At 35.3% G+C, this 18,207-nt stretch overlaps 1 protein-coding gene across 2 annotated transcripts in view; it reads left to right on the forward strand.

The window, feature by feature from the left end:
* MED13L (mediator complex subunit 13L) overlaps positions 1-18,207 on the forward strand; it is a 253,953-nt gene that overhangs the window by 186,238 nt on the left and 49,508 nt on the right. For both annotated transcript variants that reach the window (XM_074356208.1, XM_074356209.1), the window contains exons 5-7: positions 11,636-11,781; positions 14,300-14,494; positions 14,874-15,062. In XM_074356208.1, the coding sequence (XP_074212309.1) occupies positions 11,636-11,781; positions 14,300-14,494; positions 14,874-15,062 (530 nt within the window). The remainder of the gene's footprint in view (positions 1-11,635; positions 11,782-14,299; positions 14,495-14,873; positions 15,063-18,207) is intronic.

Genomic DNA, 18,207 nt, shown 5'->3' on the forward strand with positions numbered 1-18,207 from the left:
TGTGGGCCTTCTTCACTATGGTACACCTGGCATTTTAGGGCAGTGCTTGCACATTTGTGGAATGAACAAAAAACTGAAAGTTGCCTAAGCTACTGACTCTTGATAATGAAAAGAGGTTCTCTGTCAGAATCTTCTGTTTCCTCTAAACCTTTTACAAATTAGCGCTCTCAAAAAAAAAAAAAAGCTTTCGTAATTTTAAGCATTTACATTTTTTAGTAGTGACCAGAGCTAACTGTATGTCATTGTCATTAGATAAGTGTTAGCTTCACTACTGTACATTTCAGAGTGTTTTAAGAGTGGGTATTTGTTTGGTACCTCTAGGGTACACACCAACTTTTTAGGTGCTATAGCCATCACCTGAAGGATCTTGTATTTTCTGTTGGACCCTTCAGTGAGATGCTAATGCCATCCTTATATTGAATAAACATTGTCTTTTAGATTTTCAGCTACTAATGACTCCATTAGTTCCAATAGCTCCTTTTTCTTGTATATCCTCTCAGCTGAACTTTACCTTATTAGGAGAAATTGCTTTTAAATATTAAGAATCAAAGTTAATTCTGTTTAGTATTTGTATAGCATATTGCAAAACATGTAACTATCTTTGACTTCATATTGTTAAGGAGACTACATGAAAAGTATAGCAGCATCTTATGTTTATTTTTGTTGGCTTTAGCCACCAGATTTATTTTTCGTATGTTAGGGATAGGGAAGTTGGGATCATGAGCAATGCTGATGATTAAAGGCTGCACTGTGTTTTGATTAAAGAAAAAGAAAAATCTAGCTTCTGTTGTAGGCCTCTGGCATGGGAAGAGTATGGAAGATGAATACTTGCTAATAACAGCACTCTACCAAGTAAGTGTCAGCTCCAATTTTATTTTCCTTTTGCTAGGAAAACTGTGCCCTCCTTTGAGTACTGGTGAGTGAGACGTTTTGCAACAGTGCCGAATATAAAAGGCCTGCTCTCTGGCAGGCTGATGCCAGACGTTGGGAGCCTTTGCAGAACTTGCCAAGCCACACTGAGTGTCAGCTGCTAGTCTGAAATAGAGCGGTGTAAAAAGTTAGGTATTTTTTTCCTGCTTTGTTTATTGTAGACATTGTCTTTTAAAGGTATAACTAGAACCATTACTGTGAGTAGAGACATAAAATAATTTTATGATGCTGTACTGTTTACTTTATATTAGTTCCCATTAACATTGTTAACACTATCAGTTCCTTAAACAGAATTGGGGTTTGAGTGAGATAGAAAATCTCAGCATGGGTCCTTCCCTCTTTTTCCTGCCTCATCTCTTTCTAGAAGTATTTAAGGTAGTTTGCATACAATAAATACAGTGAGGGAGGGAGAAATAAGAAGGGTTGATACTCATACATGATGAAAAGTGCAGTGATGGAGTATGGAGAAGTAACACTCTGTGAAAGCGAAAAAGGCTGCATAGTTAGCACCTGTTTGTCAACAGGCGTTCCTTTTCTGCTTCTGTGTGTTGTTGTTGTCGTTTGGCCACGCAGGTAAAGTCATACTTGCTGTCGTTCACCTGATGAATGAAAGCAGATGAATTCCCATCTGCTTTAAGCTTCTTGGTGGGGGGGTCATTTCCCCCACTGTGAGCTGTGTGTGGGAACCTAGGCAGATGTCAGAGGTCTGTCCCTGGGTTTCTTTGAAGCTGGCAAGAACTCTGCCAGGTCTGCACTCAGGTTCCTCGGCCAGCAGCAGGATCTGTTACAGTGAGTGGGTATTTGTGTAAAGTATACTGAAACATTCACTGATTTTTAGATGTACTATACAAATGTATTTTGAAATCTGGAATGATAACAGCATTTCAGTTTATCAATAAGGAACAATGGAGAAAAGCTAGTTTATGTAGTTTGTGTTGTCAGGCATATATATAAAGTCTTAGCTATTTTAGTGTCAGTTGATCCTTTTTTGTTCTTAGTAGTATATAATGCCTAGTTAATATTTAATGAGAAAATGGTAGAAAATTTGTGTGGTTCCCTATACCTTTCATTAATCTATCCTCCCTGCTCCTTCCCTCAACTTTGTTACTGTCTTTTAAAGTAAGCAAAAACTGGATTAAAGGTTTTGTTTTATATTTAAATTCAAAAAAGAATCCAAGCATGTCTTAAAGTGAGTAATAAAAGTACTTTTGTGGTGATGAGTTACCTAATATAAATGTCACTTTATAGTCTCTGCAGGCACACTCCCATTGAATTTTCAAAGAAATTCTAGTCTGCCCAGAGAATGACTAGATAATCTGGCCTAGTTTAGTAACCTCAAGAGAGATTTTAATAAAAAGACTTTCATAAGCCTCCTCAAATTTTGTGTATAGCTGCTGCTTATTTTCAAGCACACATCACTGACTAGAGCAGTCTTATGTCTATCTTGGCGTCTTGAAAATTATCTTATATAGTTTGTACCATCAAGATGGGAATCCTCACACTCTTTAGCCTTTGGATCAAGGACATACTGAGTCAGAACATACACACTGCCATTTGCTTCTAGTAAGTGAAGTACCCAGGGAGAAACATTAATTCCTTTAGGCCACTAGGGCACTATTTTTGTATTAATGTAAGATGTACTGCTGTTCTGTTACCACTACAGGGCCAGGATCATTTACCCTTGTGACTGGGAAGAATTAATGCATTGCCCTATGCCGAATTTATTGCCAGGGAACGACTCAGCTTTGAGGATGGAAGAGTAGAAAGGAGCAGTCATAGAACTTGATAGTTTGATTTCTCTTATATATGTGCATGTGTGTGTATATACTTGTAAGTATATATATATGTGTATGTATTGCATATGTATATACCTATTTATGAAGAAAAATTGTTCACTGAGGCAATTTTGTATTGTAACAATATAACTGATAACTTTTTTCTTCAAAGGATGATTATCCATAGAATTGTAATTGTAGTTTAACAGTTATAATGCAAATACTGTCATATTAAAAAAAAAATGCCATTAGCTTTCCTGGACATTTTCATTCACTTTGTAATCAGGTTTAACTTCTAATTTAAAGGAAAGATGTATGAAATAGTGAAAGCATCTCAGGATTTTATGAAATAATTTAATCAACTCTTGTTATTTGAATATTATAATGTCACCCTCTTTTAAAAAGGAGGTGAAAGTTAAGGCTTGTCCAATAAGAGAAAGGTCAGTATGCTAGTGAGCGACAGATCTTAATGTAGTCTTTCTGAAGACTGCCAAAGTAAATGCTGTATTTTTAAGGAAAGAAAATGATAAAGTAACATTAGGAGAATATTCCCAAATGAGGATCTATAGAGTGAGGCAAATTACTTCTGGCAAGAGATTTAGTTAATGACAACTTGGAAATTTTTAAGATAATAAGTTCATAACACAGAAAGCATTTAGATAAAATTATCTAAATGCATTCTACATTTTGAATCTGTTATCAAAACACTTTTATACCGTGAAAAGAACAGGAGTTTATTAATATTCATAATACATTTTGAAAGCACATGTACTACTTGCATTCTTGAAAACTCAATGTAAAAAGTGAAAAAAAAATTCTTAAGATTTAGAATATTATAAGAATAAAATGATCTGGAACACTACTTCCTTCTTTGCATTTTTGCAAGTCTTTTCCCAGCTACACAGATGCAACCTGCACCAACCCATTGTGTTTCTTTCCTAAGTAAACAGTTTGAAAGTTTCCTTTTTTCTATCACTGGAAATTACATACACCTCCTTCTATTAATAATAATTAATCTTCTTCCCACTTGGAAAATATTCATTGTGCACATCAACTATTCTTGTTCTCCTCATGATAGAACTTGCTGAAGAAAAGTAGTTCATCCCTTCCGTAACTGTTAAGTGTTGTGTGTCATGCGCTGTGCAAGGACACAGAGGGCAGTGGGACAGATACTGTGGTGGGGGAGACTATCAGAGTAAATAATTGCAAATTATGACAAAGCCTTATGAGGGAAACAATTTGAGGGATGGCAGCATTGGATACATGAATTAATAGAGCAAAAGATGACATCGGAAAGATAGAATGAAATCAGAATTTTTGGAATGTAGTTTAGTTTTTCTTACTGGACCTCTGAGAAGATAAAATTTTAGTCATTTATAACACTTAAGATAGAATATATGATATTTTAGAAGTAATAGGAAAGTTTCCCCCCCCCATGGTTCATTTCATTCCTTTTATAAACTGATAATTTTTAAAGATTACATAGGGTACAAACCAGTATAAGATATTATAATTATATGATGAGGGCATTTTTTTTTTTAGATTTAATATTAAAGTACCCAATTTTAACTGAGGATGTCCTACCAGAATTTCTTCATCTTCATATTTCTATCCCTTTTAAAATCTTTGGGACATTTGCTGTACATGATTGGTGGGTACCATAGTTCCATTTTAGTACTTTTGTTCCTTTAAAAGTTTTAAATAGTCTAAGAAACTATAAAATAGTTTCTAAGGCTGATTCTAGTCTAGTTTATTTCCACATGCCTAAGGGTAGCTGAGTGTCTGGTCCAAGATAGATAGGTGTGCTTAGTAAGTACTTGTTAATTAAATGAGTTCTTCTGATAGTATGAGTGCCAAACAAGAGGTAAGTACTCTTGGTAGCAAAGAATAAGGAGATCTCTGTGAAAAGAACTAATATGAGAAGGCTGCATGGAGAAGGTAGCAGTGATGTTGGACTTTGAAAGATGGGAGTTAAGGGGAATGAAGGAGTGGAAAATGTGTGGAGTTACAGGAATGTAGGTGGGATGTACAGAGTATTAACCCTTCCAAATTGGCTGTCGTTGAGAGTTTGTCCAAGGAAGTAAGATTTCAAATACTACCTTAAAAAAAAAGTGAGTTGCAGCAGAGTCTAGAAGACCTAGCCTGATATGCAGAGGGGTGTAGATTTTTTGCCTCTGGGCTGTGGGGGACTATGACATGGGATAGATGGAGTAGTATAGATTTTGATTATAAATGTGTTTTAGGAGGACTGATTTGACCATACTACTTAGAGTAGATAATAGAGTATAAAAGAACAGAATTCCTTAATTGCACTCACTGAAGAGATACCCTGTTGGTGTATATTTCTAGTCCTTAGTTATTCTGTGCTAGTCTCCTTTGTAGTTCAGAGAATATAAACTACCTTGAGTCCCAAAGAGAGTCATAACTTACTATACATCGTAGCTGTCAGTGATACACTCCAAGCAGTTTCGCTGTATGAGAACCAATAGAGAGAGAGTCAGAACTTCTCAAGACTAGGGAGTCAGTCTCCCCTACTATATTCTTGGCTGCAGTGTCACACACAGCTTTACTCTTGTGTTCTCCCCATCTCATAACTCAGAATTCCATGCTTATTTCAGACTCTCCTAATAAAATGCCAGAAAATTTTAGAGAAAGGTACAAAGCATCACAAACTCAAGTAAGTGATTAGTGTGGTATCTGCCCACTCCAAACACCGTGCAAAGTACTGGAGTCCAAAATGATAGAAAAAACATGATTTTTGTCCTCTAACACAAAAGTTAGATGGACTAGGAGTAAAACTTAGAAACTTTGAAGTGCTTTGACTGAGTTATACACAGAGTAGTTTGGGAGCATTTCTCTTATTCTGGGACCTTAAGGCTGATTTATTGGAAAAGATGAGTAAGAGTCAGAGGAAGGGTAGGGAAGACTGATGAGGCAGCACAGCATACGCGGTGGTGATGGGAGCCAGAGGAGTGCCTTGTGCTTACTTCCTCTTTTTGTTTTTCAGGATTGTTTGGTGATGCCATTCCCTCCTTGCACAGGCCTCTTTTCTACTTCCCTTCCTCAAATCAGTCTGCTTTGGGGTTTGTCTTCTTTTAGTGTGCTCAAAGAACAAGATCTGATTTTGTTAATCCTTCCTATTCTTTCCCCCTCTACTTTATTAATATGTGCTTTTGTCATTATTTTCATTGAGTTTATTCCTTTTGGATATAACTTTTTGATTTGAATGCTGATCTCATTTATTTTAAGACTTCATTTTAGGCATATAAGGATATAAATTACTCTGGAAGCACTGTATCACTCAGATTTTGACATGTATTACTTTTGTTGTCATTCAGTTTTAAATATTTTGTGATTTCCATTGTGATTTCCTCTATAGCCCATGATTTATTTAGGGAGTGCACGTTTAAGTTTCCAAACAAAGGGATTTTATTAACCTTTTTTTTTTTAACTGTTGATTTCTAATTAAGTTGTACTGTGATTAGAGAACATGCGGTTTCTGTAATATTAATTCTTTGAAATTTAGGACTTGTGTCCTGGTCCCCAGTCCTGTTTTGTACATCAACCATGTGTCTTTGGAAAGAGAATTGATTATTTATTTCTTGAAACCCTACATGTATACTTAAGTTTGTATACTTTTGTCATTCATGGTTTTGTTTTGTTTGTTTTTTTTTGTATTCTGAATAATTTGCTTATTCTATTAAACACTGAGGAAAATATGTTAAAATCTTTATTAAAGACTTGTCAGTTTTTCCTTGTAGTTCTACCAATTTTTTCTTTATATATTTCTAAGTTATATTGCATACCATATAACCTGAATGTACATACACATTCAAGATTGTTTAAATGTCTTATTTAATTCCTCTGTTTGTTATTCTGTAATGATGAACCTAAGTTTTAAAAATATTTTATTTGTTGCTATTCTGTACCAGCTTTGTTTTTATTTAGATTCACCTGGCGTATCATTTTCTTCCTTTTTGGGGGGGTTGTAGTTTAATTTTGTGTGCCTTGTGTAAGCAGTAAATAGGTGGACTTGTTTTATTTTTTAGCCATTCTGATGATCTTTTATCTTTTTGAAGGCAGAATCTTTTATCTTTTTGAAGGCAGAAAGTGAACAAATTATACCTGTATTTCCAAATTCGTTTTACAGTTGTCTTCATTTTCACAATGATGCAGCCTTTTAAATTTTAAAAAATTTTCCTTAGAATGTCAATTTCTCTAATTCAGTATCTTTAACACGTACAGTTTTTTTTTTTATTTAAATGCTCCCCCCCCCCCGCTTTTTTTCAGAGAAGCTCTTCTCTGGCCTGTTCCTTTCTAAAATAGCACCCCATTATGTCTTAGTGCCTTGTTTATTTCTTTTATAACATAAAAGATATTTATAGATAGGTTGTTTAGTGATATTAATACTTTTATACTAATCATTTTATTAAGTTGTTGATTATTTGATTTTAGTCAGTAGAGGGAGAAATATATGACAGTAGCCCTTAAGGAGCAACATGGTCAAGTAAAGGTATCACAGGGCTTGGAAACCTGGAGCAAGTAAAGAGGTAGAAATAAAAACTATTCATAAATAAGTATGGGAGCACCTTTACAGAGAAAAGGAACTGTGTAGTCCTCCAGGACTCTGGGGGAGGATGAGATAAGTGTAACTGCAGGCATGTTTAAGGTGAAAAAGAGATTAAATAATTACCTGAGTCAGACCAGATATACCAAGTAAAGAGGGGAAAATAAACGGAGTTGAGAAGGTTGAAATATTTGTCAAGTGGAGCACCGTGAGAACAGGGGTGAGGCTCTGATTGTAGTTTAAGTGAAATTACAGTGTGTATTCATTCGAATAGTGCCTGCTAGTCTACAGCAGTAGGGGGTTAATAGAAATGATGCAGAGAGTGACTGAAATTACATAGCGTGTGTGTGTTCTTGCTGCTGAGGGGGGCTGTATTATACAGGGTGAAGGTAGCGTTGACCTAAAGTAGAAACAGCAAATGTAAAAGCATCATCAATGTGCTGTGAACACTATGTTAAGAAGGGGACTTGGATTCATTCCAACTGTGCTCTAAACTGCTGTAACTATGGGCACAGTTTTACCTTCCCCCTGAATTAGAAAAGGGATGAGCCTGATCCTCTCTAAAGCCCTTTCCAATTTTCAAACAGTGAGAGTGTATGAAATAGATGGAGTTGAGTGATTAAAGGTTCAGGTAAAAGTGGATGATAAGTGAGAAGCAGCAAGAATAAGGATGAAGCTTGTAATAAGTTTTACCTCCTAACTTTGTAGTAACATGATATAACATATCTATAAATGTGTTTATAGAGCCCCTTGTTTTCATTCATGAATCTGATCTCATTGACCTACATAAAAATGTTAGTAGAGATATAAATTAGTATTTTCATTTATAGACTAGCTGAAGGAAAGTTCACTGAATTTCAAGTCTAATTCCAGCTGTGATTCCAGAAATGCCATTCTCAAGCCGCACTTTTTAGCCCTGTTTTCTCATCTGTAAAATGAGGAGGGTTGTTCTTTGTATCAGACTACCTGAATTTTACTTTTAGGCAGGTTTCTAGATCAGAGAAATATGGTAGTTGTTGTGTATCTGCATTTTATCAAAACATTTGATGTAACCCTTTAGATGATCATTTATAGACAAGAAATAGTAAATGTCTGGCAGCACTTGGGAGAATTTGTAACTTGGGAATTACCTGATAAAATGACACAGGATTCTATCTTCAGTGCAGTCTCATTCACCACTTTTAGCAATGACATGGGTAAAGATATTGATGGCTTACTGATTAAATAGCCACCATGTTGGATAACAGAATCAGAATCAAAGATGATCTCAGCAGGCTTCTACTAAGAGCCACATGTGACAAGATGAAACACATGGATTCCTCTAGGGCACTCCTCCAGTTGGGCCAGCAAGCACACTGCACAGGATGGGAGGCAGGGCTTCCTTCAGATCTTGACTCCATTACTTTCTCTGTGACATACGGCCCCACATCCAAAAAGTGTAAAAGAATATTGTGAATTCTCCCTTTGTTCCCAAATCATTCCCCAAAGGCAACCAAAATTATTAGGTTTTTACAGTGTATCCTTCCAGAGGAATTTCATGCCAGTGAAAGCAAATTGTGTGTGCATATGTTTTTTCCTCCCCACTTTCCCGTTTGTATACAGATGGGAGTATATTACTCACAAGTGTTTTGTACCTCGTTTCCCCCCCCCATCTTTATCAGTTTATGTTGGAGGTTTTTACATATCAGTATGATTATCTTCTTTTAAGTGGTTGCACGGTATTACTTTGTAGGGATGTATCATGGTTTAGTTAGCCAGTCCTCTACTGATGGGCATTTTGGCTGTTTTTAGTCTTTAACATTACAAGTAATGCTGTGGTTAATAACTGTATAATGGGTATAATAATAAATGTATATGTATAATGGAATAAAGTCTTAGAAGTAGTATTATTAGGTCAAAGGGGAATTCTACTTTCTAGTGTCAATATTGTCATTCCCTGCCCTCTTGTTTCTTGTAATTTAAGAAAAAAAAAAGGATTTTATGGCTGGAAAAGATTTTATGTACCATAAAATTCAGTGATTCTCAAAGTGTGGTTCTTGGGCTAGTAGTAGGAACAGCATCACTGGGAACTTGGTAGAAAAGCAGATTCTTGGGGCCCATCCTGGACTTCCTGAGTTAGAACTTTGGGGACTCCAGCAACTTGTGCTAACAGCTAATTTTACATGTGAGGAAACTATGATCACAAAGGTGAAGTAACTTACCAAACATCAGTTACTGGCAGTTTCTCTTAATTTCCATCATAACTTGCTATTTTTCTTACGTAGTTTTGTCTCTTTCAAAGAAGACATTTTGTTTTTAAAGTTAGCAATATAAAAAATAGGTCATTGATTCTGTTCCTACCTTTTTCATTTGTGCTTCTTCTCTGTGTCTTTTAGGACATAGCAAATTCAAATGAATACTATTTTGAGGTTTTCATCTGGATTCTTTAGATTTAGCTGACTTTTAAAAACCAAAACTTAAATTGGCCCCCTGCTGTTTTTTACATGCAAGACTTTTGGTTGTCTCAAGGGGTGACCTCTGACTTCTTTTTCATACTCCCTTCCCATCGTGTCATGTCTCTCCTCCTTTTAGAATTTCTAGGCTATAGCCTATTCTTAACTACAGATACTCCTTGCCTCATGTTCCCTCCTTTACTTTTTCCTTTACACTAAAACTCTATTTTCATTTGTTTTTATCTTGAAGTGTTTGGATCTTCCAAATTGAAAAAAATTAGTACACCTTAGCCTACCCTTGGCATTTTGGTTTTCTATTTCTGTATTTGTGCCTGGTTTTATTTTACTGATGTGCACTCTTACCAATTTTTTTGTTAGTTTATATGCTCGTTGAGGGCAAGGACCATATTTTAGTCATTGTCACTTCAAGCTTCTTGCACCATTCTTTGCACTTTCTAGTTGATAGACAAATGTTGGTTGCATTTGTGCTCACGCACAGGTGGAATTCAGTGGAATCGAGAACATGTTCTGTGCTGCATTCAGTGTCTGTGACTCTCACTGGTTGTCTTATAAATACTCTGATGACTGCATGGGATGGTCGGCGTGACAGGGATAAGCTGGCTCACACTCCTCCACTGAACTTTACAAGTGGAAAGTTACAACTCCATAATCATTTAATCTGTATTTTGGTCTTCTTATGTGCCGGGAATAATGTTATATTTTGAGGATGATATGTTTTCAGTGTCATTTACATAAATAAAAGACAGCAAGCGTATTTTTACTATTGAGAATGTTTTATACCTGTATGCATTTACATTATATGCATCATTTCCTTTTTGTGAGCTTGAAACTTAGAAGTATCGTGTTACAGGGATGTTTAAATTTTCAAAATTCTTTAAAAATTTTAGTTACTATCTTATGTTTACTCTATTGTCCTGAGTACCCAAATATCAAGACTGGGTGCTTCTTATTGATGAAACTTCACATTCTAGTAAAACACAAAATTTTCTCAGGTTATCTCAGCATACTTGTCAAGGAAGAATATATATATTTTACTCTGGGATAGAGTGAAAATTTTATCATTTTTTTATTTTTCCATAAAGCATTATAATTTTATACTTAAAATTTAATTTTTTGAGTAGTACTCAAAATACACCTTATAATAGAGAATTCTGAAAAGAAGCAAATCTTGGAAATGGGTTTTTAAATGGTGGTTGCTTGGAATACAGTTATTTTGGTTCATAAGGCAAATGTTCTTATGAGCTGTCTTGAGAAATGGAGATGTCATGGCTGGCTTAGAGCCAAGTTAACAACTTCGACAGAATGTGCCACTGAAGTAATTTTGAAATTATTTTTCTCCAGGACATATCATTTTTATCAAATTTTAGCTAATTGTGTGGAAAATGGAGAAGTGGAATGCTTTAATAAAATCTTGTGATCAGAGGTAAATTGTAAAAATTAAATGTAACAGATTACCAGCCCATTTAGAGACTTGTGTTACCTTAGCAATTGCATATTGGCAATTTACATACAGCACTTTCCTTAATTGCTACTTTTAGATCAACAGTATAACCTTATTGTAATACATATTGTAAACTTATAAATTTGTTGTTTCTTTTATGTCATACAGAACGTAAGCAAAATTATTTTGTCATTGTCCCCAGGCTCACTTAAAAGCCAGTTCAGGAAATAGTACATGAGACATATTTATCTGGCATCTTTAGTTTGTTAACAAGTTATTGTTACGTTATTTGTCCACAATCACCTAGAAGTTTATACTTATGAATATTATCAGGGGCAAGGTTTGCTGGATGACTGATAAAGCTGTATCCCATCTGTAGTTCCTGTGTTTAGTACCCGTTTTCTACATGAGTGTGTTTAGCACCTATTTCCAAAATGTAGAGCTGAGATTCTAATTGTTTCTTTTTTAGTGAGCATTTGTCCTGTGCTTTCACATTCTTTCTTCATGGGGAAAGTAATGTATGCACAAGTGTGGAGATTGCCCAACACCAGCCAATTTATTTGATCAATGAGGAACATATACACATGGCTCAGTCTTCACCTGCACCATTTCAAGGTAAGTAAATGATGGTGTCCCTGCTCTCCACCCGGCCCCCACCAAGTGGATAGCCACCTTGCCCAGTGAGATTTTACAGAATGAGATATTATCTTAAATGGCATGTTATCTTAAATGGGCATGTTAAGCTAAGCAGTAAGAGTCAGTTTCTGAAGAACAAAGAGAAGACCACCATTTCACAGTTAAGTGATAATGGCTTGCTAGTTTTCTGATGAAAGCATCTCACATATGCAACATAGTCTTGTCTGTATTGTGGAATAAAATGTGGAGAATTTTCTTTAGATCAAAAGAGGACCAATAAGTATATAGTCCAATAAGTAATTGACAAATCATTGTTTTGTTTGTCCCATAGTTTTAGGAATGTAATGACTTATAGAAAATTACTATTAAACTTAGTGTATTTGAAATTTCAACCAAAATCAGATTTCTAGAGTTGTATATAGTTTCTTCATTGATATTAATATCTTTCTTATTTATTAATTATAGACTACACTGGTTATAGATATTTGGTTGCAATTTAACTTACATTCATATTTTTATTAATTCTCAGCTTATCCCCTAGATAGCACCAAAATAACTCCGTGTCCTTTTCCTCTAGCTGTGCGTTCTAAAGCTTTGGTTTTGTCTTTGGAATTCAGTATTTTCTATGAATAACTCTTTTAATATTATAATATTAAATTGAACCATTTAGAAAAATCTTTGTTTTTTTTCAGTCTAACTTGTCATTACTAGAGATGCCTGGTTAAAATAGTCCTACTGTATCACACAATGTAATTTTTAAAAAACCAATATTTGAATAGAATTGGCTGAAGTATTTTTATTGATATAATAGCCTGTCATATGAGTAATATTTATGATTGCTTTTTGGTTTTCTACAAATGATTCTGACTTAACTTGATGAAAGCATCTGTTTCTTGCCCTAAAGGTAGTAAAGGTCTTTTTCTTGTTTTAAGGTAAAAAAGGACATTGAGCCTCATTTAACTGTGTCCTGATTATTACCTACATTTCACTCCTCTTGCAACACATTTTAAGCTGTGTACTTTATAATTCTATAATTTTGGATGTTTTATTATGAACTGCTATAATATTCAAAACCATGTAATTCTCAAACTGTACACTTAAAGTTGAACAGTATGTGCATATTATGGATTGTCAAGATTATTAAAAATACTGTTTCCTTGACTTTGAAAGTGCTGAGGATCATCTGACTTCATTATAAGCTCTGTTACTCAAAATCAAAGCATTTATTTATATTAATAGCAAAAGGAGTTACTAGTCATGTGAAAAAGAAACTAACCTTCTAAGCTGAGAAAAATATTAGCATACCAGGTCCTGATAGATTACTTGTTTTAAATCTTACTAGTTTGTTACTAATGCCTTGAATCATGGAAGACTTTGTGGGGCATTGTCCTGCCTATTTTCTATGACTGGTGTGGAAAAGGTATGTTCTCAGGGCAGGTGTTGGCCTATAGATAATTATAGTGAACAAAATTAACCGAATTGATGTAGGGAGTTTTTAGAAGTGTTAGTACAGAAAAATCACTCTTGATCAGCTGTGTTGGTTGGAATCAGTATTTTTATCCCATTATGATCAGTGAGGAACAGCAGAAAGGCACCACAAAATATGTGCTGTCTATAGCTGTCTGTGTCTTGATTATTGTGATACATCATCCAGCTGTTAAAAAAAATAAAACCATCCCCTCAGAAAGGATCTCCCAGTTACTGCTTATGCTGAGATTTTTTTTTCCCTCCTTGGGTAAAGATCAGGATTAAGGAAAAGTGACCTTTATCCTCACAAAAGTGCTGAAATACGGTGTGACTAAGAACTGGCTGGGTTATACAACATTCCATTAACTATATTTTTGTGTCTGTGAAAATGACATCAAGGTCAAACAGTCACAGAATAAGATAGAGGGACTCTGAGTCCTTCACTTTGAGTAAAATAAATTTTATTTAGAGTTGTTTCATCAACAGACTTCCAGAATAGTCATAATTGAAGTTACATGTAACAGTATGTTTCAGACTTGGCACATAAAGACTTTCCTGCTAGTAGAAGGTTTACTGATATATTTTTAAATTACCTCAACTCTTTAGGAAGTCTCAGGAAACCATAGGAAGAGTGTTCAAGTTCCAGTCTGGTTTGGGAGTACATGTATTAAATGGTCTTCTGTCATGGAAGAGTCAGTATTCACATCGCATAAGCTATTATCAAACAGATGCTTATATGCTTTAATGTGTAGATCGTTTGTATATTGTGCGTTGATATAGCTGCCTGACAGTGTTACACCTTCTCCATTTGATTTCCTTCAGAAATTGATTTGAGTTGACAGGCATGTAAATAAGAAGTACTGTAGTGAGGAACTTTAAAAAATCACACTTTAAAAGGGAATTAGGAAATAAAGAGCAATATACATTAAGTAATCCTAAGCTTCAACCTAAAATGACCACATATATAACGTTACACTTAGTAGGAATTATTACTCCGATATGTGACATGTATTTCTCCTCTCTGCTTCAGTACTGGTAAGTCCTTATGGCTTAAATGGCACACTAACAGGCCAAGCATACAAGATGTCAGACCCAGCCACCCGTAAGTTGATCGAAGAATGGCAGTATTTCTACCCAATGGTGCTGAAAAAGAAAGAAGAATTGAAAGAAGAGGAGGAGTTGGGATATGACGATGATTTCCCTGTGGCAGTAGAAGTAATTGTTGGTAAGAGAAAATATTTTGCCTGAAGAACTTTATTCTATCTTCTTCATCTTCCTTAATTTAAAAAGATAATCATTCAGATTCATCAAAATTTCCCCATCTTTTTGTATTCTCTTGACACAATGGTATTTGCTGAGTAGTTATCTTGCCTGAAGCACCAATGGTCCCTGTATTCCAAATGCTATTATGATAATGTTGGAACACATGTTGAAATAGCAATTAACTTATGAGAACACGAAACCTATCACTGTCACTTTCGGCAGTACCTAATGAGCGTCTCCTTTCGCCGTTGAGCTTTGACTCTGACCACTGGAACAACATATCTGGCAGTCTAGTGTGAACTTTTTCTCAGGCCTGTTCCTCTTCCTCTCTTTCCTCACAGGTGGTGTTCGGATGGTTTATCCTTCAGCTTTTGTTTTGATCTCTCAGAACGACATCCCAGTTCCTCAGAATGTTGCCGGTACTGGAGGTCATGTTACCGTCGGGCAGCAGGGCCTTGGTAGTGTGAAGGACCCAAGTAACTGTGGGATGCCTCTTACCCCTCCCACGTCTCCAGAACAGGCTGTCATAGGTGAGTACAATCCAGGAATGTCCTGGGTGGAAGAGATCCCAGAAAATCATGTTCCCTTTGCCATGAAACAGGTGAGGAAACTCACACTGAGAAATTTCTGGTAGACGAGGTGGAGGTAGAATAACATGGAGGTTTTACAAAATGGAGAAGTGAAATTGTAAACGGAATTGATGTGCTTCAGAATTTTCATTGTGCTCATATTAGTTACTCCGGTTAAACAGCTTATCTGTTTTCTTCTGAGTTCCACACACACATCTGCCCCTTCGTACTGATGTGCACGCTTGCATTCACAGACAGGAGGCAAGATGTAAGTTGCACATTTTTTTTTTAATCAAATGGAAAACACTAAATGAGAGAATGGTTGAAGCCTTTCCCCAGTTGACTGTTGCCAGCCAGGGACAAGTCTTGGATCAATTCTTTCCTTATTATATTATAAAGTTAGTCTAATAATAAGAAGCTCTGAATAAATGCTTTGTCCTTTCAATAATCTGTCCATATTAATGACATATTAACTACATTTGAAAATTTTGTCAATTTAAACAGTCTTCCTTCATGGAAAAATTCAAAATATTTAAATAGGGAGGATTTTGCCTTCTTTGTTGAGTGGTATATATCCTATATTAACTTTTTTGTTGTTGTAGTTGACTTCATTTTAATTGAAAATCTAGTCACTAAGAAAAGGATAGTCATCATACTTGCACTGAAATGAGATTATTTGTAGGTATTTAATGTGGGCCATGTTGGCAGTAGCATCAGAATAAATAAAGTCTTGGCTGCAAAACTTTGGAAACGGACTATCAAGCGTGATATATGCTTACATGGTAATTTTCCTGAGGATTAGATGAGACAGTGTTGCAAAGTTTCTAGCATAGTGCTTGGCATGTAGTGGGTCTTCGATAAATGTTCATGGTTAAACACTATATTGGGGAAAAGTATTACCTTTGTGACTGAACACACCTAATTTTAAAACCTAGCTATAGATTTTACTAGGTGAGTTACCTTATTTAATTGTTATACCTGTTCTGAACATCAGTTCCCTTCTCTGTTAAATACTATATAGTTTACAGGATTGTCACACTTATCTGATCACGTACTTTTGATCTATAAACAGTAAAGCAGAATACAAGCAGTAGTGTAAAACCTTAAAGCAGCGCTCAGAAGTCCAGTTTTAACACACATTATTGAGTTATCTGGAAGGAATTACTCAGATATTGTGTGGAAGACATGAGTGGATATACCACGTAGCCTCTAGAGGTAGTCTAGAATTACCAGTATTTAGAAAAGTATTTTATCATGTTTCATATCAAAGTTTGGATTTGTAACAGTTACACTACATCTGTTTAGTTGAGTTTGTTGTTTAACAATTAAATCACAAAAACATCAGGTTTTGTTTGTTTATATTTGTTTTTGTTTTGCCTGATACTTAGTGAAATTTCTGTTCAACTTAAAATTGAAGGCCTGGTGTGTGCATGATGCCTTGACTTCTCATCAGTTCAGAACTCTAAATTTTATAATGCAAAGAAAAAAAGTTTTGTTATGGTGGATTTCAGTGTGGACTTCATAACTACAGTCTTCACATTTATTCCCCTTTAACTGTGTGTGCCATGGTGTTAATAAGCCTTGGGTAAATAAATCTCTTGATGCCTCCTCACTCCCTAAAACAAACAAAAAAAAGCTAAATAAAAGCAACTAGTATCTTTGTCATAAAATGAATTTGTCCAAATTGTCCACCATAATAATGTTGAATTACAGCTTAGGACTCCTAATGTTCTAACAGCGAGAATCCTGCACAGCCCTGTCATTCTCCATTTGACTAATGTTGACAATTGCCATCTTTTCCTAGAAATAGACAGAGTGGGTTAGTTTGCCCCCTAAAATGACCGAGTCTCCTAGAGTAGCAGGGGACCTAGGCGGGCCAAATGGTTCTGCCTCATGTGGATAGGTACGTCAGCTCGCCTCTTCTGTTTGTGGAGATAATTGTGAGAAACAGTATTCAATATGCATTTAACAGCATGGAGTGCAAGTCTCATTTAATTCCATGTAAAACATCACTCACATTTTAGTTAAAACATCAAAAGGAAAAGCATTAATCCAACTTGAATCAGAAAAGATTCTGTGACTTGCTTTCCCCATGCCCTCCCCTGTTTTGGGTCATAATTATTGTGTTTGGGGGCAAAGGGCTATGTTACCTACTTCTCTTTGTTTCTTCACCTTGCCTCATTTTATAATAGACATTTGAAAATCCATTGTAAAATTGAATTACTTTGCATCATGAAACAAGTCAGGGAACTTGAAAGATAAAAGGCAGCAATGAAAGACCAAATTCCTTGTCTCCATAATTTATCTCATTTGTAATATATCAGTACTTTTCTGGGGAACAAAGAAATCTTCAGTTCCTAAGAATGTAAGCATTAGGGTTGTTTTTTTTTTTTTCTTTTTTAAAAAAATAGAGTTGAGCCTACCGTTTAACTTATATGATGGTTAGTCTGCAGTGATACCAAGAATATTAGTTTGTGATATAAATTTGCTTCTTTCTTTTCCAGATGAGAGTGGAGGCTTTCAGAATGCTCAGAAATATTTCAGTCAAGATATTTTGCGTTGTAGTTATGTCAAGAATAAAATATTTATGAAATCAAATTGATTAAAGTAATTGGATCAGAATTTGAAACTGGAAATTGGCTTCAGTATTTGTCTCGTATGAGATGGAAGTTAAAGTAAAATACTCATAACTAATAATCAGTATTATCAGCAATTATAGTGGACACAGTAGAAAATGGATTGCATACCAAGTACAGTTGGAAAAACTAAGGGAGGTGTTAGAAACCAGTGAATTTTTAATCCTCTGATACAAAATGCTGAGTCTACCTCTTGCAGTGTTTTAGTACTAAGCTTTCATAGTGTCAGGCATAAGGACAAACAGTTCCACACACAAATTCGAAAATTGACCTTGTTAAAAGCTTTGTGCCATTAAATTCTTCATCCTACCCAGAGCGCTGTGTGCAGTTGTTACACAGCCATTTAGCTACATGAGCTCAAGGCTCCCTCTGCTGTTTTGTTCTGCCTCAAAACTTATTTATTTCATTGGGATTTAAAAATGGAAACAATCCATGCATGTTTATATCTTTAATATTGTCATGTTTGAACC

The sequence above is a fragment of the Camelus bactrianus genome, chromosome 32, assembly GCF_048773025.1.
Source record: "Camelus bactrianus isolate YW-2024 breed Bactrian camel chromosome 32, ASM4877302v1, whole genome shotgun sequence".
Lineage (NCBI taxonomy): Eukaryota > Metazoa > Chordata > Mammalia > Artiodactyla > Camelidae > Camelus > Camelus bactrianus.